The sequence below is a fragment of the Melanostigma gelatinosum genome (assembly GCF_949748355.1).
Source record: "Melanostigma gelatinosum genome assembly, chromosome: 4".
NCBI classification, from domain to species: Eukaryota; Metazoa; Chordata; class Actinopteri; order Perciformes; family Zoarcidae; genus Melanostigma; species Melanostigma gelatinosum.
Window position 1 is genome coordinate 13800573 of NC_136637.1, and position 27997 is coordinate 13828569.

Consider the following 27997-nt stretch of genomic DNA (forward strand, 5'->3'; position numbering starts at 1 on the left):
TACCACCATCACATCCAGTGGTGGAAGAAGTGTTCAGATCCTTTACTTAGGCCCAAGTAAAAGTGCCAATACAGCAATGTAAGAATACTAAAAGGATGATGTAGCATAAAATGGTAAGAAAAAAAAAATACGAAAGTACGCAGTGTTTCCCCATTAACTACATAGACTCTGGCAGCCCCCCATAATCTATTTCACTCTGCCATAGTTTCATAATGAACAGAAAATATTTTTACACTTCTCAACAGGTGGGCTGTTTGGCTCTTTTGTGGCAGTGCGCAGCGACGGCACCAGTTAAGCTCATTAAGTGAAAATGGCTTTGCGGCTCCAGCTGTGTGAGCTTTACAGCATCCCTCGTCTGGACTTTGACGTTTGTCGCATGGTAGGACTTGCTATGGCAACGGCGGAGCATGTACATGCTGCTGCCAGTAGTTCCCATGACTTTTGCTAAATTTCTTGTCTTTTCATGTTCATTACTGGAGTAAATACAGTTAATTGCATTCCACCACTGCCAAAACAAGAGCACAAAACCCAAGAGGACAAGGCTGGAACAAGGGGCTGGGAGGTGGGGTGAAATTGCTAGTGCGCATGCTCTATGGGCCCCATCTGAAGTCTATAATCTGAAGGCAAACTTTTTTTTGCTTCATGCGGCACTAAGCAACTTTCATAGGAATGAACGGGGGTTCGCCTCTGACGCCGTTTTCCAGTTTCCTTTATACATACATGTTTGAGACTACAAATATGCTGCGTCAAGTTTAAAGTCTAAGAAATCTAGAATGTGCGAATGTTGAGTACGAAGTAAACAGTAGGCATTGAGAGTGCATTGAGTGATAACATAAATTCATAAATGGAGGCAATTACTTTCCACTACTGGCCATATTTGTATGCCGTTGTAGCGACCGTCAGCAGGCAGTTAGCATAGCTTTGAAGAGGCAGGGGAAACAGCTAGCCTGGTTCCAGCACCTCTAAAGCATTATATCTTGAAATTAAATGTAAAAATAAAATTAACTTTGGTGACAACCAGCCTAGCAATTTCCCCCACTTTCCAGTCTTTATGCTAGGCTAAGATAACCTGCTGGCTCTACCTTTATACTGAACATACAGACATGGCAGTGATGGTAACGATCCTCTTACACAACCCCAAAATGTTGAACTACTCCTTTAAATTCCGTCAGTGACATAGCGGCAGAACAATGCACACATTAAGTGAACCAATCATGCGCGTTCAGTCGTCTTTCGGTGGCCAATGTTCCTCTAAACCTTCATTTGATTCCTGAGTTTTTTCAACTCAACGGAAACGGTTTCTATTTACCAACATTTTGTTGAAATAAGATTACAACAATAATCACTTTTATTTTACCACGTCAACACTCGTCTGACAACATTTTCATGTTACGCTAAAGTGACACATTTTGTCACAGTACACTGGCCATTTCTTGGGAGCGGTCATGTGATCCGAGTCCTGTGAGGTGTGACTAGAGAGAAGGAATGTGGATCCATAGTTCACTCCATTGTTTTCCTCCCGTCTTTCCAACTCTGCGGCATTCAAGTATCAGACCAACAATGAAAAGGACTGTTCATGTTTAAAACAGATGAATTTGTTCAACCTGAACAGTGAGTTACAGCTGTAAGTACCACCACTTTGGTCAAGACTGAAATATCTCAACTGTTTGATGGATTGCCATGACATTTTGTACAGACATTCACAGTCCTCAGAGGATGAATCCTACTGACGTTGGTGATCCTCTGACTTTTCCTCTGGAGACATCAGGTCAAAATTTTGATTTCTAAGTACTTTGGTTTATAACCAAATACCTCCAAAACTAATGACATTCCCATCAATCTCAGCTGTACAGTACTCTGTGCTTAGTGCATATTAGCAAATGTAGCATCTAAAATAGAACGGTGAATATGGTAAAAGCTGCTAAACATCAGCATGTTAGCATTGTCATTGTAACCATTTTAACCACACAGAGGTGCTAGTGTGACTGTAGACCATTAGTTAAAATAAAACCGTCACGAAAATAAATGAGCCAAACATAAAAAATACAATCCGCATTTTTGATCCGTTTCTGTGTGACAGCCTTTGAGACTTGAACGTTTCGGCGATAACCATCTATGTCATCGTTTCTATTCTTTAAAGCATGGGCTACAAACGTGTGTGTGTGTCAAAGTGAGTTCAACAAGCTTCTCAAAGCATCCTGGTGTCAAAGGTCACTATTTCTCAGTTTCATTTTTACAAAATATTTAAAATCGTATCAATCAAAAATATCTAAAGATGTCCCTCTGGAGAAAACTATTTGCATGAACCAGGATGATGACTATATAGTCCAAATGACCTAACCCAGCTGTGTCAAGCCCCCCCCCCCACGGGGGAACTTAAACAAGGCAGTGATAGTTCACTTGACAGCGTTCAAAGGCTTCACTTCACTTCCTCTCTCCAAGGTCAGTATGTGGCAGCACGGACAGCCGAGGTCAAGCGCCTGTCAGCCCCTCAACAAAAACAGCTCATGTTCCTCAACAATCAGAGGCTTGTTGGAGGACTCCAGTGCCGCCATGACGGAGTGAGAGGACGGTGAAACTGTATCCTGCTCGCTGCCTCTCCCTCCCTCAGCATGCATCTGTATCCCTTCCTCTCAGTCATCATGTCGTCAGAGTGGAAGCCTTCAGTTATCACAAGCAGTAGTGATCCATCATCCAGTTTTCTGCATGAGTACTGTCCTTGAGTGCAATTCTGAGATACTTCTACTCCACAACATCAATAAGACAGCGGCAATGAATCTATTTGTTACTGTTGAGTTTAAAAGTTTACATATGAAACATGATGAAAATGATTTCAATACAATAGCTTATATTACCCAAAAGTACCAGACAGACAGACAGGTATATATATATATATATATATATATATATATATATATATATATATATATATATATATATATATATATAGTAACTCTACTCCAGATCCCACTCTCCTAACTCACTGTTTACAGCTTGTGTCCAGAAAAACCTCACAGTAAAGCCCTAATGATCCCTCTGCTTTATGCTGTACTTTTAAACCACGCCCAATCCCCGCCAGCCATTCAACGCACTTTACCTGCATCTCCTTCCCCCCCTGTATTCGTCCATCGCCCTCTCTTAAAGTCGAAATGCACACTTGTTCTCTTCTTCGGCCTCTCCTTTACTTTCAAAGCCAATTACAGCCCATTACTCCTTGAACTCAAGAGGCTTAATGAGGCTCCTTTAAAAGAGAGCGCCCTCGGGGATCTACTGACATGGGAGTGGTCGTCCTCAGTTACACGGTCTGGTCGCAGGATATTACCCCTCTATTTTAGCATCGGGACAGAACACACCCATCCCCACAACACCCATCATTCAGAGTGGGAGGCTGGTCTGTTTGTGTCCATTCAGCAGTGAAATATAACTAAGTATATTTAATCCACTTGTACAATTTTGAGGTACTTGTACTTGAGTTGAGTATTTTGCTGCTGTATACTTTCAGAGGGAAATAGTTACTTTGTACTTAATAACCTTTATCTGACCTGGGCCTACAACTATGAATTACACTGCAGATTAAGATTTTACATATAAATATGAGTTTATGAAATAATATGCTTCACTAAAGAATTCTTAGCAGCTCCATTAGTGATTTCCACGCCACGCTTTGTTTCTCCTTTCTTGATTCATCATCCCACGACCCCTCAGATTTATGTGATGACCCTTTCAAGAGCGCAACATCTAGGTTGGGAATCCCTGGATTTAGTACATGTTGCTGTTTAATTTTACATAAAGTACTTTAATACTAAATTACAAAAAAATGAATACCTAATTAGGTTAAATTGGGCTTTTATTTCAAGGTGATTCATATTTTCCCTGTGGTAAGTACCACAAAGTTTCCACAAAATTATTTATTAAATTATTAGGAGCACAAAACAAATCAATTTAAACAGTTTGAGCATGTGTAACACTACATCATATTTCACAAAACAGCAAACTACATTTGTGGCGTTTTAGGTGGGAAAAACAAATGATGAACCAACACAATTTTAAAGTTTGACATATTTTCCCACGCAGCTCAACACAGGTGATAATCCGAGGGGGGGGGGGGGGGGGGGGGGGGGGCACATACCTGTTCTCCACCACTCGCTGTCAAACTGCTCAGCAAACCGTCAGCGATGTTTGCCCAATTTGACCACATTTTCCTGCAGCTTTCATGTGCGGTAATCTTCTCAGAAAGCCCGTTCTTGACCTGCAGGTAGCCCACCATCGCATCGAAACACATGGGAAGCAAACAGCATCTACCGCGCCACCTTAACTCTCTGGTTAACTCTCTGGTTTATAACAACATCCTGTGGTTTGTTTGTCTTCCAAAGGCAGAGTTTGTGCTGTATAAAATAATCCATATTGTTCATGGGGAGAAGTTATGTTCTTAAAATAAATACTAACAGCCAGTGTCTTTGAAAGATATCAGTAAATATAACGCCTGCCGGCCACCGTTACAGCGAAGCTACAGGCAATTAGCCCAATTCCAATCAGCCCCGTTCGCGTGGCTTTGAGCATGCGCATTGTAGTTTCCCCACACTGGCCACTTGACTGGTGAGGGTGGGTCCAATTAAAACCTTAAACTGAGCAACAAAATCACTAATATGAATGCACTGCAATTACGTTGTTTGGCACCGACTGTACACACTCACCGCCACGCTGATTCACTATAAGCTGTTTGGCTCCTTCAATGTGCAAAATGAGAGTTTGAGCAGGAAATGAGAGAAAACACACACACTATGATACACACAGGTAAGACTTCTCTAGAATAATCTTTCCATCTTTCGGCAAATTCTAGCTGGACTAATATTATTTCCAGCTGTTAATTTATAAGGCTCAAACCCACACTAATCAAACAGCTAAATGGTAGCACCACCTGGTCAACAATGGTTACTGCAGTTATAAGGCACACAATTAAAAGAAAATCCACAGAAATGGTGATTTAGTGCCACCTGGTGGATTCATACCGCCATTACTATTCTGTTTATGCTCATTTCAAAAACACACCAAAAAAAACACAAATTAGTGACAAATGCCTACAAATTAACGATCTCATTGACTCCAAGGTAAACCAAACAACATCATTTAATAAATGAGTTTGCAATACAAAACATCTGTGCAAAAATGTTTCGACAAAATACAAAGACAAGGCCTCTCTTGGTCAAAGGGACAAGCATGTAAACCTTCTTTAATTATAAGGTACACGGATATTGAAATATAAATTTACTTGTATTTTGTTTTCTTTTTGTTTATTGGACGTAAAATAAAAAAGGCACAACAATGTTTCATTTTTGTTTGGTTTTGCCAAATACAAAAATACCTAGACTTGATTAAGATTCACAGTCTTGCGTACAAGTGGTTTTGCACTGCTCGATGAGTACACATAAATCCTCACATGCTGGATGGAGGTCAAGTGTACAAACTCAGATGTCAAGGTAGCTCGATTTGCTTCAGAGGAACAAAAAAGATAAAGAGACAAAAGACAGCAATAAAATGTAAAGTCAATGGGATAATTAACTTAAAATGAGTCAAATCATCTTGGGACTAGATTTGACAGGAGGAACAAAACATGCTTCTGTTGATCATAGTTGGTTTGAATAAATTATCTCGGGGTAAACTAAAGCTCAGTCTTGTATTATTATGGTTTATTTCCATTTTATTCTGCAGTGAATTGGAGCAGCTGCTTTTGTTGTAGTGAAATCAGGTCGTCAGTGTTTAAGGGGACATGAAGTAAATAATGAAAGGTCTGGTCTATCTACAGTCCACAAATGTCAACTAAAATACTTTACCATTGTAAAAAGCCTCTACAGGCAACAAGCCATCTTAACTCCGCTTCCTGCTCTGCACACCAGCGGTGAGATGTTATCAGCGTGCCATACTTGTGCCGTACTAGATAAGTGTTAAGGTTAGTTAATACAGCTGATTGATAGTGATAAAAAAAAGTGCAACACGTACAGTCTGGGACGCTTTTTACAACCATTCAAAACCGATGATTGTCTACAACACAGAAGGTAACAAAGATCACAAACTGATGCGTTGCTGCAGCTGGTTCTGTGACTTTTATTTTCCGCTAAGAAAAGCATCATATTTACTTTACTTTGCTTCTAATAAACAGCCGAGGCATCATTTGTGTGATTACAGGACTGGGAATTATTAATAATTTTCCAAAAATATTGTCATATCACTCAAGGTTATTCAGTTAAATGCCTCCAAAAATGTGAAACGTATAAATACAGCTGTACTTTTCTCAGACATATTGGCATATTCATTTTGCTCTTTTCCTTTTAAAAGTTGCATTCACCCTTGTTGGGATCAAGTACAGTTGGAGCCAGGTGTTTACGGATCATTTACTGATATAGAACCAAATGAAAGCAACATGCATAAATCTCTCTGCACACGGTGATACAGTCTGAATGTAAGCACATCAAATATACTAATCAGAGGTGTTTTTGTTCATGTGCACGAGGCAGATTTTTGGAATGGCAACATTATCTACAATGAGCCTCGTGTGTTTTAGCCCTCCCTGCTTTGAGCCCTTCACTCCTCCATGTCTCCAACGGTGATTTTTTGAACATAGATGCTGAAAAACAGGAAAGGAAAAGACAAAGACATAAAGACAAGCCATGTGAATACAACTCCTTCAAAAATTCAAACACTGGAAAAATAAAAAATAAAAAATCCAAACCCAATTTGCAACTAAAATGTTCTTTTGTGAGGGTGAAATGTTGGCTTTACGTCACTGACAGTACATTTACCCCAGCCCCTCGCGTGGTGAGTGAAGCGCTTGTGCCCTGAGACGGGTCCAGTTTAGCTGTGGAGGATACGTTTCCTGAAGTTAGATGCCATGTCTGCCATGTTTATTGACCGATCTGAAGAACTCCCCGCTTCCTTGTTTCTCAGCCTTGGAAGCTGTGTACTGAGATTTGAAGAAGGCAAAGAGGCCTGTGTCCATGTCGCAATCGTGTGTCAGATAGTCTCATTGAGGTTGCACGAAAAACATTCAGGGGTCACTTCCAAAAGGATTTTGTGTGAAAATGCCTGTGCCAGGACGAGTCCTCTGGCCAACTTATCACCTGCATCTGCTTCAGTTGCAAGTCCAGCTGATTCGATGGGGAGCCGTCACACATAGTCCTTACTGGTCTGCAAAACGTGGAACCCAAAAGGCCGTTGGTACGCCTTGTATACTGGTGTATTGGAGCAGTTCGATGTTGGCCTTCTCAGTAAAAGCTGCTGAACTTGTTCTCATTGCTGTTCCCATTTTTGTTTGCTCGGCTATCACTTGCTAAAAGCAGTTTCTTTGCTGTACAAGCTAATGCACAGCACACATTTCTGTTCTCATACGTCAAGAAGCAAGCAAGTCGCACCACTGCTGAAAGGCACCTAAAGCTCCCGGTATGAGTGTCAGTGTTTCCTTCACGTCCTGCACGAAACAGTCCGTGAACTCAGTTGTTGACACGGGAACGTTTTGTCCGACTGTGATACAAACCATTTTCTTAGGATGGACTTGCTACTTTCTCACGTTTAAAATCTATTCCTCAATAAAAAGTTCTTGCTCTTGAATATATATCTTTGTATTTCACTCATTATTTCAGGACGTATGTACCGTATTTACACAAAGGTTAAAATAACAACACAACATTTTCAAACCATGGCGGTGGGTACACATGCTTTTAACAATAAGGCATTCAAAAGTCAGACAGCTGTGGATATACTTGTGTCGCTGCGGCAGTGTTTCTTGCGCACTCAAATGTGCGTTCAGGCCAGTTTCTGTTGGGTCTCCATGTGACGAGAGGAGAAACGTTAGACTGGGTCCCTGTGTTAGAAGCTAAACTTCTCAAATGTGGGTCCCGAGCAGAAAGAGCGCGAGTGCCTCTCTGTCTATCTACAGGTCTGCGGTGATGACCGAGTCGTACATTAGTACGTCAGAATCCGCAGCGAGCAGCGCCTTCTGTGATGCGTGGTCCAGCTGTCCCACTCCCCTCTGGCAAACTTGTCCGTACACCTGAATCGGCCCTCCACTGCTCCCCGGCATGATGCAGTGGGAGAGCAGCGGCGTGTTGGCGTCGTGGTTGGAGCCCGTGGTGGAGGGCACGCCGCTGACGTGGCCCGTGCTGGTGGAGCCGCTGGCGCTGCTGGGTGAGCGGCTTTTGGGAGGGGGCAGGTGATGCTGGATGACTCTGGTCGGTGGGGCCGGGGGAGGGAAGTGGGCTGGAAAGGCTGCGTATCCCGGTGGGATAGGGTACCCGTTGACGGGGATAAAGCGCTGGTGGGTTTGCGTCACAGCCATGGGTGTCCAGCCTTGAATAGGGCCCATCTGGCCCGGAGAGGGAATAGCCTGTGCTGGGTAGAGGTACCCTGCAGCCGCGGCGGCAGCAGCAGCGTAGCGGGGGTTGCTGAGGTTGCTCACGGGGCTGGCGCTCAGCGAAGTGGTCTGGGTGGTGGCGTTGCCTCCACCACCAGAGGGCGTGCTGGAGCTGGCATGGGACGACAGCCCCTCCCAGGCTCGCAGCCGGAGGTGGATGTCCTTGAAACGCGTTCGGCGTGTTGGTCCCTCCTGCCAGCATTCAGTCATCAGACCATAAAACCTGAGAGACAACACAGTTAGTTAGTTATCAGGCAATTGTAAGAATTCCTCAACAAAAAAAACTCTGTAAATGCTAACTGATGCTAACTGTTCAAAACGCCCGACACTCGCAGCGTTGGTTGTCTTAACTTCAGAACAAGGTGAAGATACAGAGACGTTTGTGAGCTTTGTACTTCCCAACTTATGCTGAGCAGCAATATTAACTTGAACACACCTTGGTGGACAGTCCTCGGGGCAGGGCAGCAGCTGCCTCTTTCTCACCATCTCCATCACTTCCTGGTTGGAGAAGCCGTAAAAGGGCTGCAGGCCGTAGCTGAAGATCTCCCACAGCACAACTCCGAACGACCAGATGTCCGAGTCTGTGGCGAACTTGCCGTAAACGATGGCCTCTGGGGGCATCCAGCGGATGGGCAGCAGAGTTTTGGGCTGGAGGCAGTAGTAGTCTGAGGAGTAGATCACTCTGGAGAGACCAAGGTCTGAGATCTTGATGTGGAGCTGTTCACCTACTAGAATGTTCCGAGCTGCAAGGTCTTTATGGGTGTAAAAGTGGCTGGCCAAGTACTCCATCCCAGCCGCCACCTACGTTTGATTAGTCAGAAAGAAAACAATCATTTAAGGAGGAAGTACCTGTGAAGTACGTCTGGTACAAAGCAAGGTGGGACAAGAAACAGCATCGAGAGAGATGACAAATTTGAGCTCAATCAATTAATCAGCAATCCATGAATCTCTGCTTTCATATCCCACCTGTATGGACATGTGCAGGAAGTCTCCGTGATCCAGGCTGGATTTCACAGTGCCGTCCTCATCGCTGCTGCAGCCGACGTCAGAGTGCGGCGAACGCATGATCAGGAACTCGTGGAGGTCGCCGAGGGGCAAAAACTCAAACAGCAAACAGACGGGCTGCTCCTGGATCACCACACCCAGCAGGCACACCACATTTGGGTGCTGCAGCTCGGTCAGCACGGCAGCCTCCTGTGATTGAAACACGAAAGACGTCGGTGAACTTCCAGAACAAAGAAAGGAAAGACTTTTTACATGCTCATCAGAGCCCGGTGCCTTAACGCGACACTCCAGATGAACTACGTCTACGTATTGAGGCCTTGAGAAGTTTGTTGAGCGTTTCAAACTCAAAAGACAGATGTCAGCTGACAGCTGGCAGTCCAGGTCTCAATCTCTCTACATTGAAAGGGAGGATTATGTTTTTACAAGTCCTCTGTTTCAGTCCTTCTTAAAATCTAAATGTATCTGGACAGTCCCACAGTTTATATTTGGAACTAGTTCAAGTGAAAAAAGGGAGATCTTTAGCTGTGCAGCTGTATACAGTCTGCCATCGCCCACCACGTTTACCTTCTGTGGAAATAAAACAAGTCATGCCTCAAGTCTTGTGGGAAGAGAGATGTTTCCAATGGGAAAGTAGTCCCTTGTACTATAAAACAGCAGAGTATTTTAGTTCCACCTCCACACACAATTACCGGTTAGAAGCATGTCATTAAAATGACTTCCTATTTAGCCTTAGAGCTTCTATAGATGTTACACTTAGTTGATTTTTGCAACTGTGTCCCACCAATAATACATAGATTTATAAACGTTTGAGGAATCTACTCTGTACCTGCTGGAAGTCACCCCACTGTTGGGCATTGGAGATATCCTTGAGGGTCTTTATGGCCACGAGCTGTGCCTGCTCCATGCCCGGCAGATACAGGTGTCCCTTGTAGATCTTCCCTAAATTGCACTCTCCAAGCTCCTCCATGAAACGCACCGCCGACAGGGGAAGCTCTTTGGCCTTACTCTGCAGAGAGAAGAGGAGGAGGCCGGAAAGAAAAAAAAAAAAGGAAGACGTGAGATCGGTGGGAAGAGAGATGTGACAGAAAAATGAGATCATTGTTTGCTTTGTACTCTTTCCTCACCATTATCCTTGAAAGGAAAAGTGAAATGTTGACATGACGTTTACACTGGTGCTGCTAAATCGATGCAGGCGAACTGCCTAAGATAACATCAAATATGTGTTTGAGTAGTAACAAAAATAAATAAAAGTACAGCCCAGAGAGGAGATCATTGTCATAATCATACTGAGTCCATTACATCAGCTCCTAGTGGCTCCCTTTAAGCCTTTGGAGAGCAATGTGGGAACATTGTGAAATTTGGCAACTCGTCCTCAGTTTAAAAATGCCATTTAGCTGACAGGTTAGCAGCTTTTACAAAGACGAGGCAATTCATTACTCTGCCAGTAAAACCGTAGAATCAGCTGCAGAAATGACAGAAAAAGATCAGCTGTGTTTGCTAGCAGGGACATTGGAGTCTTGTATTCTTACTAAGGAGGACAGACTGTAGACTGTAGGTAAACAAAGAATATTTTCTAATTCTGTATTATTATGTTTTCATTCGTGTATAATCACCCAAAACTAAGAATTGTTGTGTTGTCATTTAGAATGAGCCCTTCATATCTACATAGCAAGCGGGTCCTCTTCAAGGATGTGAAACCACAGGAAATAGTCATATTCATGAATGTTCATTTTTAAAATGAGCACAAATAGAAGGTACACTATCAAGACATTCACGGCAAAGGCCCGTGTGTGTGGGAGTGTGTATGTGTGTGCACGGAAATGAGTGTGCGGAAAGTATTTGCCTCATTTTGTATGGTTATTTTATAGAGAGCGAGAGAGAGAGAGAGCGAGAGCGAGATACAGATACAGTATAGGTGTGTGAGAGAGTGTGTGTAGCTGTAGTAAAAGATAAAAGGTGATGCAAGGTTGGCAGATTCCAGGAACTACCGGTATGAGATGAATAATTAAATTCCTCAGTGAGCAGGAGAGCAACACACAGTCCTGTATAAGCTTTGAGGGGGGTGGTATGTGTGTGTGTGTGTGTATGTTTATGTGTGTCTAAAGGGATTGTCACGGGCAATGGCCCCTTGGTGACCCGGCAGCAAAGCTTAACCCAAGCCAAAGGTGTAGATAAGAAGGGTAAGTAAGAGAGACACTCTTGGCACTAATACTGTATAATTTGAGGGCTTAACGCTCATCAAAAAGGTTTTAAAAAGATAGAAATCAGATTCAAATCCCCATTTAACCAAATTGTCTTGTGGGTGGAGTATCAAGCTTCCAGATTAGATGCATGGGCTGGAAAATAAGGTGAGAACTGCACCTCTGTAAAAGCTCTTACAATGGATGGTTATGCAATCGGATATGTGTGGAGCATATTTCAGGCCCTTGTTTTCGATGAGGACCATTTCAAATTCACTGTATAATTCCATAAATGCATGGTTGTCACTCTGGAAAACCTTCTTTGATCTCCCGTGACCATGACTGTTTGCAGATACATGGCCGTCATCTAAACGCAGCATGAAAATAAAACAATCCTCATATTAATGGCTTCTGACGTGTCTGTGACATTGTGCGGTTCGTTCTGCAGCTGTAGATGGTAATATTATACACATTACCTTGAGCAGCGACTCCGCTTTACACACACAGACACACTGTCTAGATCACATGTGTCAAACTCAAGGCCCGCGGGCCGAATGCGGCCCTCCACGTCATAATGTCTAAACACAAAATACTTGTGTTTTTAATGAACTGTTGATGAAAGCACAGACATCACGGATACAGAGCATCTATCCATGTTTATCAGACCTGACTCTCAGTTTGTGGCGTGAAAGCAAGTCTTTATATTTTGACACCAAACACGGAGCTAAATTTAGCCTCCAAGAAAAACATCAAACTGTCCAAGAATTAAAAGGCAGACTGCAATCACAGCAGAATATATTTACACAGCTACAGCCCAGTGCATGCTGAAGGTATGTGAGCAGAGCTCCGGCCAGATACAGACTTTTACAAATGTCAGTTTGTGAAGAAACACCATCGCAGACCGAGTTCATGAACTAGCAGCAATCTAACAACACAGCTAGCTAAGAGACGAGCAGGTACTTGTGTTTCTAATGAACTGTTGATGAAAGCACAGACATCACGGATACATCATCTATCCATGTTCATCAGACCTGACTCTCAGTGAGGAGCTCTTGGATGTAGCTTGCACAGGGTTTGACACCCCTGGTCTAGATAATCCCCCCCCCACCACCAACTTCACCACCACAAAGAAAATGATGTGGAAAAAGATAAACAGACATGATATGACCGAGTGTGCAACCTTGAAAGGAATGTGATACAGATCCTAATGTGGGCTGTGTGTGTTGGCTGGCAGAGCAGGGGCTCGGTGATCTGCATTACAAAGAGGTTCTGTGACAGAGGCAGCGAATGAAGGAGAGAGTGAAGGGTGAAAAAGAGGTAAAGGGATGGAGGGAAATACAGAAGAGGAGCAACAAAGAGAGATGGATTAAGTGAGAGCGAAAGATGTGGAAAAAGAAGAGACAGTGGGAGAGAAATAAACAGAGGAAAAGAGCTGCAGCTCAACATTCCTGGACCTGCAGAGCTCTGAAGATTGAGATCTGAGGCTCTGCCTGACGGGTCGTTTTCACACACACACACACACACACACACACACACACACACACACACACACACACACACACACACACACACACACACACACACACACACACACACACACACACACACACACACACACACACACACACACACACACACACACACACACACACACACACACACACACACACACACACACACACACACACACACACACACACCAGTAACCCCAGCATGCTGAGACATATCCCACAGGAGAGTAAGTGTGTCTTAGTTAGACTGGTGCTGGGGATGCTTACAGAGAAGTGAGATAATGAAGATGAGAAGACTCAAGTTTAAACGACTGATATGTTCAGTGGACGTTGAACATATCCCTAACCTAGCGGCATTATGTGCAGTGCAACATATTATGCTGTGACATCTCCATGAGTCTAGTGTTTACACAGCTAACTTGTTGACACACCTAACAGGTCAAACTGTTGGTTAGGGGTGGGAATCGCCAGAGACCTCGCGATACGATATTATCGCGATACTGCGATATTATCACGATACTGCGATATTATCACGATACTGCGATATTCTGAGTATTGTGATAACATATATTGCGATTTATTACTTTTTTCAACATCAAATTATGTCCCCAAAGGAAAACTGTGTCAACAACATGTTTTATCAGAGTTCTTTCTCTGATGTCTCCATCTTTGTTTCGACAATCACGCACGCAGACCTGGCACCTCTGCTGACCTCACAAGAAAACAACTCAGCACCATCTAGTGGACTGAAAAAGCAATTGATTTGATTTTTTTTCTTTAAAAAAAAAAAATAGTTTATATAATAAAAGATCGATACTTGGCGTCCGTGTATCGATATAATATCGCCACGCAAAATATCGCGATACTATGCTGTGTCGATTTTTGCCCCCACCCCTACTGTTGGTGCATTTCATTTGGTTGGTTTATGCTGGTGTGAAAGTTTTCAATCAAACTTTTTGTGGTGTGAAAGCAAACTGAAATGTTCGGTAATGTATAAAAAAGCGGTTTGCAACCCAGCATTCTTGTTTGGTCGCTGATGTAGGCTCACGTTGAAACGTTGGGCTTTTGATCAGCACTATGTCGTTGAAATGAAGAGAGAAAAGTCTGTACGCGGCCCTGATCCTTCAACGTGAAAGCAAAGCAAACCAACCGCATTAATTCAAAATACAAAGGTTTGCTGAATCCACCTGCTGATTGTCGACAAAAATAAATTCGTTTTTTCTGATATATCAAAGTGAAAATGAGCTCAAACAGAGCTGCTCTATTCATTTTAGCAATCCTCATTCACTAATGGGAACTAAATACCGTAATACATTTGAGATGTTATGTGGTTGATTGGAGTTTGTTTATGCAATTTATTCTGTATGACATCCTCATGCTATTTTAAAAAGTGTTCATGATATGGAAGTCTTTATGTTTCGTGAAGTCACATTTTGTCCTTGTGGTGTGTAAACAGGGAGGTGAGGAATTGCACATCAAGGAATTGGGGACGGAGCGCACTGTACCCCACAGTGTCCCGTGCTGTGACTGCTCTACCTTTGGCTTGTATGCAGTCGTGAGCATGGACATCTCGACGTTTTGTCCTCGCACCGGTTTGGGCTGGCGAGGGGCAGGAGGCGTTGGGGACTTCTGGTTGTTGCGGCACACGCAAATAAAGAAGAAGAGCAAGGCGATGGCCAACGGGATGGCCACACTGGGAACCAGGATGTACAAGATCTCCATGTTGCTGCCGCCAGACATGTCTTTATGGTCTACAGGGATGGACAGAGAGAGAGGAATAATATCAGATATAACGATTATTGTACGACTGGATGATACAACGTGATAAAGACGCATAATAGAGCTGAACAATTTTGATTGAATAATCGTTGAAATCATTTTCCTGATGTATTAAAAAGAGGTCTTTGGGTTTTGGGCAAGAAATCTAGGTCGTCTAGAGCCTCAGGACATTTCATTTTCACTATTTTTGAACAATTAATTGCAAAAATAATTATTACTTGAAGCTCATGAAATACTAATATAAATTTTGCCAATATAAAAAGAATAAAGAAGAAATTGTGTTGATTTTGCATAATCGAACACTTGGACCAGATCAGATTTTTTTTTACAACGACAACCAGGAAGACCAAAGCAAATATCTGCAAATGTGTTACAAAGACAGCATTACACCCAATGTATGTCAGTGTAGACTTAAACATACTCTCGTCTCTTACCACAGACGGGTATGTCACAGAGCTCCATGCGGACCCCCTCGTCCAGCGTGAAGCACCAGGGGGCCTCGAGTTTGTTCCCAGGGTTGCGGCAGTAGGAGTGGCCTCCGTTCAGCTCCGCGTAGCGGATGGCCAGGTAGGTGTGGCTGTGAGGATACTGAGAGTTCCACGGCTGGCACTGACGGCCCGACTTGGTCTTGCTGACTGTCCCTCTGTAGTCTGTCCCGCTGTTGTTGTAACACTTGTGATCTAAAAGGAGAGGAAGGCGTGGTTGTGCATTAGAGGTTGGTGTTCGGGCTCGCGTCAGCACTTTTGTTTTGGAGGGGCAGGTAGTGGACCAGGTTTATCAAGGAGCTCACAGGAGTATTAAGTATTGCACTGATGGACTGCTGGTGGACTGACAGAAAGCCCACACATTTGCTTGTATACTTGAGAACTTTTAAGCCAACTACTTTGAGATTTGTGTCAAACAAACAACTTTAATAAGAATGTGTTTGACGAACTAGAGCTGCAGCCATTATTTGATAAGTTTGAGAGTTTTCTAAACAGTTCCTGTGAGCAGATGCAAAACACGAGGATGCTTCTCCTCATATAAAAATAATGAGCTCCATTAGCAGAAGTATAATAAAGGAAGTCATGCAACCAGCAGGTGAAGGTGTCTCACTCTTGTTTATGGGCTCGGCCATGGGGATGCCGATCCTCAGACAGTTGGCCGACTCCGGGCTGTCAAAGGCAGCCAGGTCCTCGCAGTTCGGCAGCTTCAGTCTCTTCAGGATGAGGGGGTTTGAGCGGGCGATGATGTACTCTGTCTTACACAAGTCGTTCTCCAGGATCTCACACTCGTCCTTACACAGGTCCCGGGGTTTGTCGGTTCCAGAGCTCCGGTCGCATGTCGGGAAGGCAAAGTGGCAGAGAGAAGGGATGGCAAACTGGGAGCAACGATCAGACAAATGGTTGGATGTCCCGATCATGGTGAAGGCCGCTGTACAGAAGGGAGACAAAAGCAGTTGCAGAAGAGAGATTTATTGTAAACAACACAGTCTGGTGTTATAATTCACCTATAAACTAAGAATAAACTAAGAATCTATATTAAGATGTTTGTTGTTTTTTAAGAGATAAAAATGAATTATTTCTATATTCCTGAGTTGATTCTTTCTTATGATCACTTAAAAGTCGAGAAGTTTAAAAAGCATTCATGTGCTCACATTGCTACTAACGCCTGAGCATCTAAACACTGGAAGGATCAAAGAGGGAGACTGACAATGAAAGCTGCAGCTGATTCATAGTTATGCTGTACGGTTATTGCAAACACATGCTTTTTTTTCTGTGGTTGTGATTATCAGTAAAGCAGCCTTGTGGGGGGTGGAGGAGAAGACAAACGATTCAAAAGTGGATAACTGAAGTGGGCAGTTATCTAAACGCTCCTAGAGCACGTGTTGCTTAGCAAAAATGAAGGTCAGTGAAAGTGATATTCAATTCAAGATGGTGAATAGCTGCCGAATGTTGATGTTCTGGGTATGAAAGGTATGATTCACCGTCCTACTGTGGGCTCATAAAGACCCTGTGGCATAATAAATCTTAATTATCACTCGTCCTTGATGTTTCAAATTAAGAGTCCGAGTTCAGGACCCGTTTGCCCCTGAACTGTTCACGGGAGACGCCGACAGCTTCACGGATGTAATCCATAACATACAGATTAAACTGACCTCTGAGGACATGTGCACGCAAACACACGAAACAAAAACACAGCAGGAAATAGTATGTGGGCCCATTTGGGCTCCATGCAGAGTGGTGACCCTGCTGAACTTCCTTTGAACTCCATAAGTGGCGTCCTGTTTCCCTCCTACAGCATACAGTATTAATTAATGCTCACCCTCTAAACAGACCTCATTCGCAGAAGGTTTCATGTGATTCAGTGTATGCAAAGGCAGCAGCTTTACAATGGCGCTCTATCAGCCCTACAGCTGCTGAAGACATATTTCAGCAGCGTTTGGCTACTATTCAAGACAGAATTGCTAAATGAACTGGGGAACTCACTGGATGAAACCTTTTACTGTCAAGACAACTAGTTTCTCCTTAAAAACATTGATCGAGCAGCATTCAATGTAGATTGATCTACAGTGAAGTCTTAATCATCACAAAAAGCTTGTGAGCATCTGAGTGAAACTAGTTTGAAACTGTACAAAAACCTGAAAGAAAAACAAGTCATGCAGAAGAAAATATAGTTATGAATGAATGCCATCTACTGTCAAAGTAGAAATATATTTAGACCTTTCTTAAAATTCTCAAGTGTAAGAAAAATATACACATTTTTTTTGCAGTTCATGGGGTTGAACCCACTCAGCCCGTTTCTCACCTGTGATCTGGGTCTCGATCTCGCCCTGCATCTGAAACGAGTCGACGAAGATGCTGCGGTTGCCTATGAAGCGGGCGCAGGCTATACCTCTGTACGGCTGGCAGAATCCTTCTTCATCAAAATCCTCCCTAAGACATTCAGAAAGACAGAGTAGAGAGTGTGGATCAATTAAAAGATTGCTTACTGTTAAAATACATACAGTGTGCCTGGAAGAGCAAGAGGACTTCTGCAGATCGTTACACATGCCCAAACATGCTGTAATACATAAGAACTCCACTAGAGGGTAGTCCACGTTTGAGTCTTACACAAAACCAACTTAAGTGGATGGAGAAGGCTGTTTGGACCTAAACCAAGAAAGAGGTCTCCCTTTGCTTGGCTAAAGATAAATCATATTCAAGTCAAAGGCAGAGATCTGACACACACACACACACACACACACACACACACACACACACACACACACACACACACACACACACACACACACACACACACACACACACACACACACACACACACACACACACACACACACACACACACACACACACACACACCGCATTAGGAATTAATTAGTTTGACTGTTTGACTTTATTTCTGTTTATGGCAGAGAGATGTCATCATGAGCCCTAATCTGAAGCACATGCGGAGGGGGGGGGGGAATGAGAGAGGGGGACGGGTTTGATGATCACGTATTCATAACTTTAACTTCCTTTGGTGACTCTTGATTTGTCTCTTCATCTTTACCTTCTTTTTAAATCCATTTTTCTCCCTCCCGCTTTCTTGTTTTGTCCTCGATCTCTCACCTCTCTCACTTCATACACTCACTCATAAGTGCGCACTCACACACGCACACACACACACACAAACCACATGCTGACTAGCAGGCGATTCGCTCAGTGTGAGATCGCAGTGTCATGTGCTTTAAATTGTGCCGTATGGGGACTTAAAGACCAGGCACAGCCACGAGATATAGGGGAGTGCATGATGCCACTGTGCATCCACACACAAAGCAAGCACAAACTAACCAGTAGCTGTAGTGACTGAATCAAAGTGCACATCCAGACACTACTGCTCGAGTACTGACCAACAGAATCACTTTGTTACTGACCAGACTGTCAATGAGAACAAAACGTATTACTTTATAATATCAAGTGGGTAATACGTTTATATATAATATCAAGTGTGTAGATGCTGTTTTCAGAATAAGGACAACAAAAAACACACTCAAAATGAAACTACGAAAGACGAATTCTAAATATTACTGCCCATGAGCTACAACTTAGTTTCGCTGCTTCAAGTTAATTGGAAAATACTCGACTGTCTTGCGTCATTAAAACACTAATGTTCTGATCCCACTTTATAAAAACACTGGTCCATTTCACTTTGTGTTTGACCGTAAAAATAGAGCGCCTTGAGGCTTAACGCTTCATTATCATCCAACCGTGTCTGCTGCCCTTGTTGATGAGAGTCGGGTAGTTCACACGGGACGTAACAGCATGTGAACTGTTCTAATTAGGCCACACACTTTGAAACTACTCTGAAAAGCTTTAAAGACGCAGCTTAGAACAAGGTGACAAATGCTGCATGCACACACACACACACACACACACACTTCGTAATGCCATAGGTGTGTAAGTTTGGTGTGAGTACAGGGTCATTAGGTTCCCTCTCTCTGAGGAGTGTTAAGTGACTGAAGGGTCAAGGTCAGCTCTCTCCCTCTACCCCCCTCTGCACAGATCTAAATGGGCTTTCCAGACATGGACACACACCCACAGACCGATAGAGCAGTGGTCTGCATTCTGCCGATTCCATGGAGATATGGTAACATTACATTTACAGCTTAATACAAGTTAATCCTCGGAGTCTGTCATTTCCTACTAAAAATGTGGAAATCAGTAATAATGAGTTCATGTTGCGGTGCGCCTGCAGACGGCTTAGCACCCCTCTATCAAGCCACAAACTCACAAACTGCTGCATCTGCAGATATTTTCCTTTTGGTGAAGAGCTTCATGTCTTTAGGTGAAAATCATGTCTGGCATAAAAGCTGTAAGAGGGGACTCTTGTAAGAAAAATGCTGCCACTGGGAAAACGAGTTGAATGATTTGAGGGGTTAATGACTGATTGGGCTGCAACCGTTTTGAATGTAATGAAGCAGGATATGAAAAGGCAGCTTAGAGGATGAGCGAGAACACACACACACACACACACAGGATACAAAGAGAGGGCTGGAGTGAGTCCAGGCAGCCGAGAGGTTAGGTTGGTTGTGCGTCACAGAGGATGGTGGACACACACATCCACACTAACATCAAGCCACACACAGACAAGTAAATGACAAGGGAGAGCAGACGATCCGCCACAATGCAGCCGGATCCCCGCAGGCAAATTATAACTCTGGCCAGTCAGAGCAGCTTCAACCGAACCAGCTCAGCCCAAATCCGAAATCGGCCCTCACTGCCTTCTAGATTTTAATTTCTTTCACTCAAGTCGACTTGAATTGAAAGCCATATTAAAAGTGTCTGTATCCTGTCCAGTGCAGCAGCAACGACTTATGTCTAAAGACAGAAAAGGGGAGGAAAGCCACATCTACAATAACCTAATCGCCGTGAGACATCTGAGGTTTTTCAGAAAGTCTTCCCAGAGTTTTGTTTTTGTGTATCCATTTGTTTCTCTGTGTTTGTGTGCGTAAGCTATCCCAGGCAGGGAGAGCCAAGTGCGGTTGCTATTTGTGTAAACAGTGGATGGCTGTTCAGGCCTTATTTTACACACCAACGCCACGGGTCCTCTGTGTAATGTTTTATAATAGTTGATTACAAGGAGAGGCTTTTCCCCTCCGAGACCCGATATATAATCCAGATCCAAACAGAAAGGCGAACCTCGCCACAGAACCCAAACAAGGTATCGAGGACGTTGATTCATTGACCAATTATATTTTTGCCCACCTCATTATTCGCCCTGATTCATGGCTGTATACATTCACACCTGGGTGGTGCCGGTACAGTTTGGAGCTCCAGTGCCGGAGACCTTTGCAATGCCAGCTGTTTATTAAGAGATGAAAGAGACGTGAGCAAGTAAGTCATTTAAAGGCACTATTAAAATATTATAAAGCAATTATATACGCTACAAATTACACAGGAAAGCACTTTAAGCATTAACACTATGTGTGAAGACAAACATCGCTGTAACCTTATAATGTTCCATTAAGGACATTATTGGAGCAGTATAGGCCTACTATATAAGATGCATTGCCCAAGGATAATAAATATGACAATAACATCACAACTAATTATGACTGACACAGGAGCTAGAACATGCTTAAAGAAAGAATAAATAGGAAGAAGTAGAGAGATAGGCAGATACACTTTGGTTGGTTAGATTGTGTGTGCAGAACAAAAGAAATATCATGATTGCAGCTTTTGCGATAGCGTTCAGCCGGACTTGGTTAAACAGTCCTGCTCAGAGGCCGATTCATTTGATTCTCTCAGCCTGACTGGGAGGTGCAATTATGGGTCCTCAGCATGTAGGCTACCACCTACTTTGGGCTGCATTCTCTAACAACCCGACTCCGAGAACACCGGACCCCGGCGTGACAGGGGCCGTCACTGGCATCGCACCGTCCACGAGCTGAGCCTCGATCAGAAGGACACCGGGCAAGCGGTCTTCCATACGCCACGTTTCCCCAATTCGCCCGGCGGACGGGTATTCAGCGCTGGGCTCTTCCCTCTTCGCTGTTTTTTGATGTATTCTGTTGTATTGTTGTAAATAAATATCAATTGTTGATATTCCCTCAACTAAAGTGCCGTGTTTGTGAAGTAGATCGGATGAACAGTTCCTTGCTTTATCGTGAGACGATGCTGCTGCTGCCATCCTTTGGCATAACGGCATCAAATTTGTCATGGTCACTCACACATCATATCCAACAACTGTGGTGCAATAGCACAAAGCCTTCCGGAGATGTTTTTTAGGGCCAGCTTTGGTGAAACTGTATTGCATAATCGTATTGGGCGACTGTGGCTAAGTGGATAGCAGCGCCATCTTTCAATCAGAGGGTCAGCGGTTCGATCCCCGGCTCCGGGTCTGCTAGTTGCATGTCGATATGTCCTTGCTCCCGTAGTTGTGCCTACGGTGTAGAAATGTGATCGTCGCTTTGGATAAAAGCGTCTGCTAAATGACTGTAATGTATTGATCAATAATAGGAAAATAAATGTGTGCTCTCAAGATATGTGAAGAACATACAGTATGTTGCATTCAATCCATTTCTCATCTGCTGTGTGTTGTCTTCCCATAACCAAATGGGTTCAGAATTTACAGACTGATGCATTGTGGGCACAGGCGTTTGTTTCGTATTGTGTGAGAACAATTCAACATCAGTTTGGTCTGCAGGCGTGATGTTTATGCCAGCAACACTTCAGACGGTTGTGGTTTGAATGTCTCTAAAGTTTCCCTTTTACATACACACACACATCTAATCCATCTAACAGCGAGATGGATTAGATGTGTGTGTGTATTTAAAAGGGAAGGTGTCCAACAACGAATAAAGGGCACTTGTGAATCTGGAAAGGAGCGGATGGACATGAGAGGCTGTCCTCAAGAGATGACATTAACCCTTGAAGTGAGTCTGCCACAGATCTATTCACCATTAGAAAGGTACCACCACAGAATTTGTACTGAGCAAAACATAAATATAGGATATTGCAACTGTTTTTTGTAGTTATATCGGTGCAATGCTGGGGAAATCTTGCCACAGCCAACAATAACTGTAGGGCAGTGATTGATACATTGGACTCTTTATACTGGTGTCCGCTTATAGACACTGAAGTTCAATTATTATAGGAGAATTGTAGAATATGAAGGCAATCAATCCACTGTCAAAATCCGATGAGATCCACGCACGCGCGTGCGTGCAAATCAAACAGCCGCGCACGTATATTACTTTGGCATGATGGAGTCACGTGATTGAAAACCACCTCTTTACAGTCTGTGTCAGAGTGATATCCGGCCAATCCAAAGACGAGGATTGTAACCAATTAAATATACAATGGTGACTGGATCCGCCCACTTAGTGTCAAAAAGAAAATCTACTCGCGAGCGAGCGAGCAGGTTAAAGATTTGCGCGCTAGGGGACGCCCCTCGCGCTCAAAGCATGGTTTTCTCCTCGCAGGCCGCAATTTTGCTCACGCGAGCAGAGATATTCTGCGCAGAGCGATGTGAAAGCGCTCGCCAAGGTAAAATACCCAACACACGGATCTCATTTGCGCTTTTGAGTGATTTTCCTTCATAGTAGAATGCATGTGTGGTTGCAGTGTGTAACGATCTCTCACTGATGGGGAGCCAAAATGGCCACCAGAGGCTGAGGTTGACTGGGGTCTGCGGCTGCCAGCGGCCCGTGACCGCACTGAGAATGAACAGCGAGGGAGGGCAACTAGGGACTGCATTAGGATACAATGGAGAAAGAACGAGCCCTCATGGGTCCTCGTGTTACTACTGCTCACTGACTGCAACAATAGAGGCTTCTGTCGGCGAGAAGGACGAAAGGATTCAGAGCGTATACCGAAAAAGGAAAGGAGAGACATAAGAGATGATGTGGAGAGGACATCAAGGCTGAATTTGAGTTGGGATAGGTTTTTATTCTCATTTTATATCTATATTTTCTTCAGTATAGCAGTGATTATATTGACATCCTGTGTATGACGTATTTTGGCTTTGTCTGTTCAGGCAGGGGCTGCACTGGTGTGCGCATGTTGTGGTTCTGATGATGTGAAAGTATCGAGTTTAAGTTATATATGTGTATGAGTATCAGAAACCTAAAGCACCAATACCATGAGATGGGATATTACTCGATAAAATGTTATCACAAGGCCAATCATTTTTGTCTTCTGGACAATTACTAACAAATGTCACTGCGTGGTATTTTGCCAGAGCCCTCAGTATGGGGATTGGTGCAGTGACCTCTTTAAAAAGGAGGAGGCTGCGTATGACAGTGTTTTTGTTGGTCTTTAGTGGACGCTCAGAATGAAAACCTGTGTGTTAAGAAAATGCATTGGTGGGGACGCAACGCTTTAGGTACCAGTGAGGCGATGAAAATATGATCATCAAGCGCTAAAACACTCCACAACTCTTTATAACACCATGAGGCAGGATTTTTGCTGTTCGGAAAAGTTATCAAGGTGGCAGCCATTTCATAAACAGCACAAATACGCCATTCACGTTATAAAGCAATCTACAAAGAACGTACACAACTGCACATACTTGAACGGCCAACGCAGAGCCTTGCCACATGCAGTCGCCACCATGACAGCAGTCGCCTACAGTCATGGTGGCCATCTCTGCTCATGCTTGATATGCAGCTCTTGTACTTATTTCAAATAAGATCGAGATCAGTTGGTACTGCGTCACTTCCCAGTGAGTCTGAGGAATATTACCAGAAAAGATGCAGCAGACGCTCGTTTGTTCGAACATTAAATGCTAAAGCTTTTATAAAACTCCCATTGGATTAGATACTTTTGATTTGAGATAGAAAGTAACCATTTATTAACAGCATATTTACATTTCACTGAATGAAAATTGACAGAACGCCTCCCAGCTAGATGCTCGTGCTGCTGAGGTATTTGTTGTAAGGCCCAGTCTCAAAGAGTTTTAATTACAGGGTTAACACCTACATGGTGATTCAACATGCAGGGAAGGACCCTGCATCAATCCGGACCCTGCATCAATTCCGCCCCCCCCCCCACACACACAACGCTCCCGGCCTGGTGACATCACTTCCTCGGAGGACTTTGCGGCGTTAGAAGTTCAAGTCGGGGGAGGGTTTGGGGATTGGGGTTGTCAATCAGCCTGTCGATTAGCAGGATAGGGGGGCAATATGTCTCCTAAAGCCTAACATAAACCCAGTGGTGTTGAGACAGACACATACATACACAAACACAGAGCACAGAGGTTACGCTGAGAAATCCATTACGAGAGAGGTGAATTAGAGGAGGAAGGTGGGAACGTTTTGTTTAATAACTGACCCATGAGAGATTCAGGAGAACAAATAACATCGACAGTCAGCAAAGGTCTAGCAAAACATGAAGAAACAATAAAGGGAAAGTAAAAACGTGCCATAGAGAGGAGGGAGAGACAAATTGAGTCTGAGAGAAACATTGTGAGAAAGAGAGATTGTGAGATAATTGAGGAAAAGAAGGAGACCGAGGACTGGAAATAGTTAGGAGCTCTATAGGCATTAAGTTTGACTGCTGTAGAACAATGTAGTATGTGTGTGTGTATGACCGAATTCACAATATGCCCACAACAGCATGAAGAAAACTACTTGCATTGATCAAGTCAAACAAGCCTACATTAGGAAAAAGACTCTTCATTTTCTTTGTTTCATTGACAAAGGAGTCATACAAATATAACGGCTCATGATCTATTTCTATTAAAAAAGCTGTCTTCCGCCTGGAGCAGTATTACAAACTTCGTGCTTGTTTTCCGTTTTTTTTCGTGGCTGTAAAAATAGCTGTCTTTAGTTTCTCTTATTAGCATTCCTTGATTTGACTCCAGGCTGCATTGAAACCGTCTGTGTGGAAATAATAACAGGAAAAGCACAGAAAGCACTGAAGACAGAACAGCACGAGAGCAAAGCTATACTGTGATATAGACAGTATGACCACCCCCCCCCCCCAAAACACACACACACACACACACACACACACACACACACACACACACACACACACACACACACACACACACACACACACACACACACACACACACACACACACACACACACACACACACACACCCCCTTTCCTGCATGATTCATGACTTATTGCGTCCTAGATCACAGATCCCAATCTGAACACACAAAGGCAGACACTTGAAAGACAGGACGACGCGTGTTTTGTCTGACTGGCTACTGACGGTGCTTAAGGAACAAGAATATACACGTTTCAACACTTTCTGAGAAAAGAGGAGTAATCCTTGATGAGAGCGATTAAGAGTCACTCAGGACATGTATTGTGGGAAAGGAAAACACTTTTGCTCATAAATAATCCTCCTTTACACACTGTTGTCAAAGGTGTTTGTAGGACACAATAAAACTAAAAAAGGGCTCAAGTCTGATTCAAGGATATTAACACAAATCTGTCAAATCACTCTTTCTCCAATTGATACATCTTTGGTTGTGTAAAATGATCAGTGAAGAATATGACGTCAGTTCCTCAAAACCAAACTAAGTTGCTTTCTCTGTAATCATGAATTCATCCATTAACATTAGCATCAGAATGCAATTCAGCTGCAAGACTTACTGATGACACTGATGACATATCCACGAGGCTACACAGTGTTTTCCTTGACTGGAGGACCTGTTCCTCTGCTATATCTGACATTGAGGCACATTGGGGAAAATAAACAAGGCTGAAGCTCAAGCAAACAAGCCAAGCTAAAGGAATGTGGGCACAACAGAACGGTAAATCAAAACACTTCATCAGTGGTGGAACACACTAAATATTCCTGCTTTTTCAAAACAGTAGAGAAGGTATGGTTCCGGATCTTCCAATAAAAGATAATTTACAGGCTCCTGCACTCCTAAAAACAAAGGGGACTAACCAGCACATTATTCAGTCGCTTTAAGGGCCTGACATACAAGCTCAGAGTTGTCATCCATATTTACAACATGCTCCACGTATGTGTTTATGTGATATCTGCTCTTCTGTGTGTTTATATGAGCATCCTGGCAACGGTCTCAGAATTAAAAAAAGAAAAGAAAATGCTGCAAATTGATTGAGAGGGAAACAAAGAAACACAGGAGGGATGACAATGATGAAAACCTAAAAACACATCCTGGCATTTTATGATACTGGTGCAGTGTTTGTTTGAAGATCAACCTTTGGCTGTGAAAAACTTTTTGAGGTTTCTTGTGATAGAAACTTGTAACTTGGCAATATAGATTTAAGCTAGAAGTACATTCGCCTGTATAATGGAGGGAAAGTAAAAAAAAAAAAAGAAAAAGATATTCATGTATGTCGTTGACACCACCTTCCTCCTCTGGCTGGCCGACCAGGAGAGCCCACCCACACGCCGGCCTCAAGGGACCAATTCAGGTTACAACTGATATTTTTGCATCAGAAAATGATTTTATCTTTACAAAAACATATCTGGGAGCAGAGAATATGATGGAATACAGGCGTCTAGAATACTTAGTGAAATCTGCTCCCTTTTACAAGTTATTTTACTGTCAATGACTACTGGCAGCCTGAGATTGTTCTTACTGAACCTCTCCCGTCCACACAGTTCACTTTCAGGCCATCGTAAGACTACTTTAGCTTTATTCAATAGCTTTGTAAGACGCTTTTGATTGCCTCGATACAGTTAAACTAAACTGAACTAGTTAAGTATAGGCTCATCTGTTACTATTCAATTTGAAATGGGCACAAGATAGTAGCCTACATAGAGTATAAATAGGTGGCAAATAATGATGAAGATGATTTCGTGATTAAACTCTCAATCTCTCGTCGTCGTGATGATTAAACTCAAGAAATTCTGTTTAGGTTACCGGTAACTCAAGTTCAACTTCATGTTTCTATTGTATGTTGCTGTGTCTCTATGATAATATCAATGTTTATCCCACGGTTATTGTTTAATCCCTCCGTAAAGCTTCATCCAGTTGTCTTCCTCGTAGAATCTTTCTCTGAAGAAGAGGTTGGAGCTAAATGTTATAGTGCTGCTTTATCACAACCCCAAAAGTTCTCTAGTGATACTGTATGCATGAAATTAGGCGGGCGCCAGGTTCAACAAATACAACACTGATTGATAAACTGACTTCAACTGAAAGGGCTTCCTTTATCAACACAACATCAAACTGCATTGATCCCGTTAAGCACTACAAATTGTTAAATATCCTCTGGCTCAGGCTCGCAGGACACAAGTCCAAACTGCAAACAATAGCCTCTATTTATACCTAGAAATACTCCAGGTACACTGTGCCTCCCCCTCTGTTTCTCTCACACACTACAACACCACCACTGAGGGCAAAGAAAGAACACTTTCTGTGCATACTCGTCTCCACGCGTGTTTTTTTTTTTCTTTGCAGGAGTGTGTGCATATGTGTGTTCATGGGAGGTAAAGGGCAAAGTTCAGGGAAACCCCACAAAACCCATCTAGGCCTTGTAACCCTCAGGGAGAAAATGTGATTCATACAGACGTGCACGCACGCGCACACGCACACACACACACACACACACACACCTGACCTTGACCAGACCTGCCAACAGGATCACCAACAGACAGACACAGGGGATTCTGGGGAACAGGAAACAGGAAGTGGGCCCTGTCCAAGCTGAGTGTGA

The 27997-nt window shown here is 43.3% G+C and overlaps 1 protein-coding gene across 1 annotated transcript in view; it reads right to left on the reverse strand.

Annotated features, from left to right (window-relative positions):
* Positions 1 to 5109: 5109 nt before the first annotated feature.
* Positions 5110 to 27997, reverse strand: part of ror1 (receptor tyrosine kinase-like orphan receptor 1) — a gene marked incomplete at its 5' end in the record, with an annotated part of 112094 nt that continues 89206 nt past the window's right edge. The window contains 8 exons of the mRNA XM_079266695.1: positions 5110 to 8627; positions 8841 to 9205; positions 9371 to 9598; positions 10236 to 10415; positions 14637 to 14851; positions 15314 to 15559; positions 15975 to 16292; positions 17667 to 17794. Of these exons, the coding sequence (XP_079122821.1) occupies positions 7925 to 8627; positions 8841 to 9205; positions 9371 to 9598; positions 10236 to 10415; positions 14637 to 14851; positions 15314 to 15559; positions 15975 to 16292; positions 17667 to 17794 (2383 nt within the window). The 3' untranslated portion in view covers positions 5110 to 7924. The remainder of the gene's footprint in view (positions 8628 to 8840; positions 9206 to 9370; positions 9599 to 10235; positions 10416 to 14636; positions 14852 to 15313; positions 15560 to 15974; positions 16293 to 17666; positions 17795 to 27997) is intronic.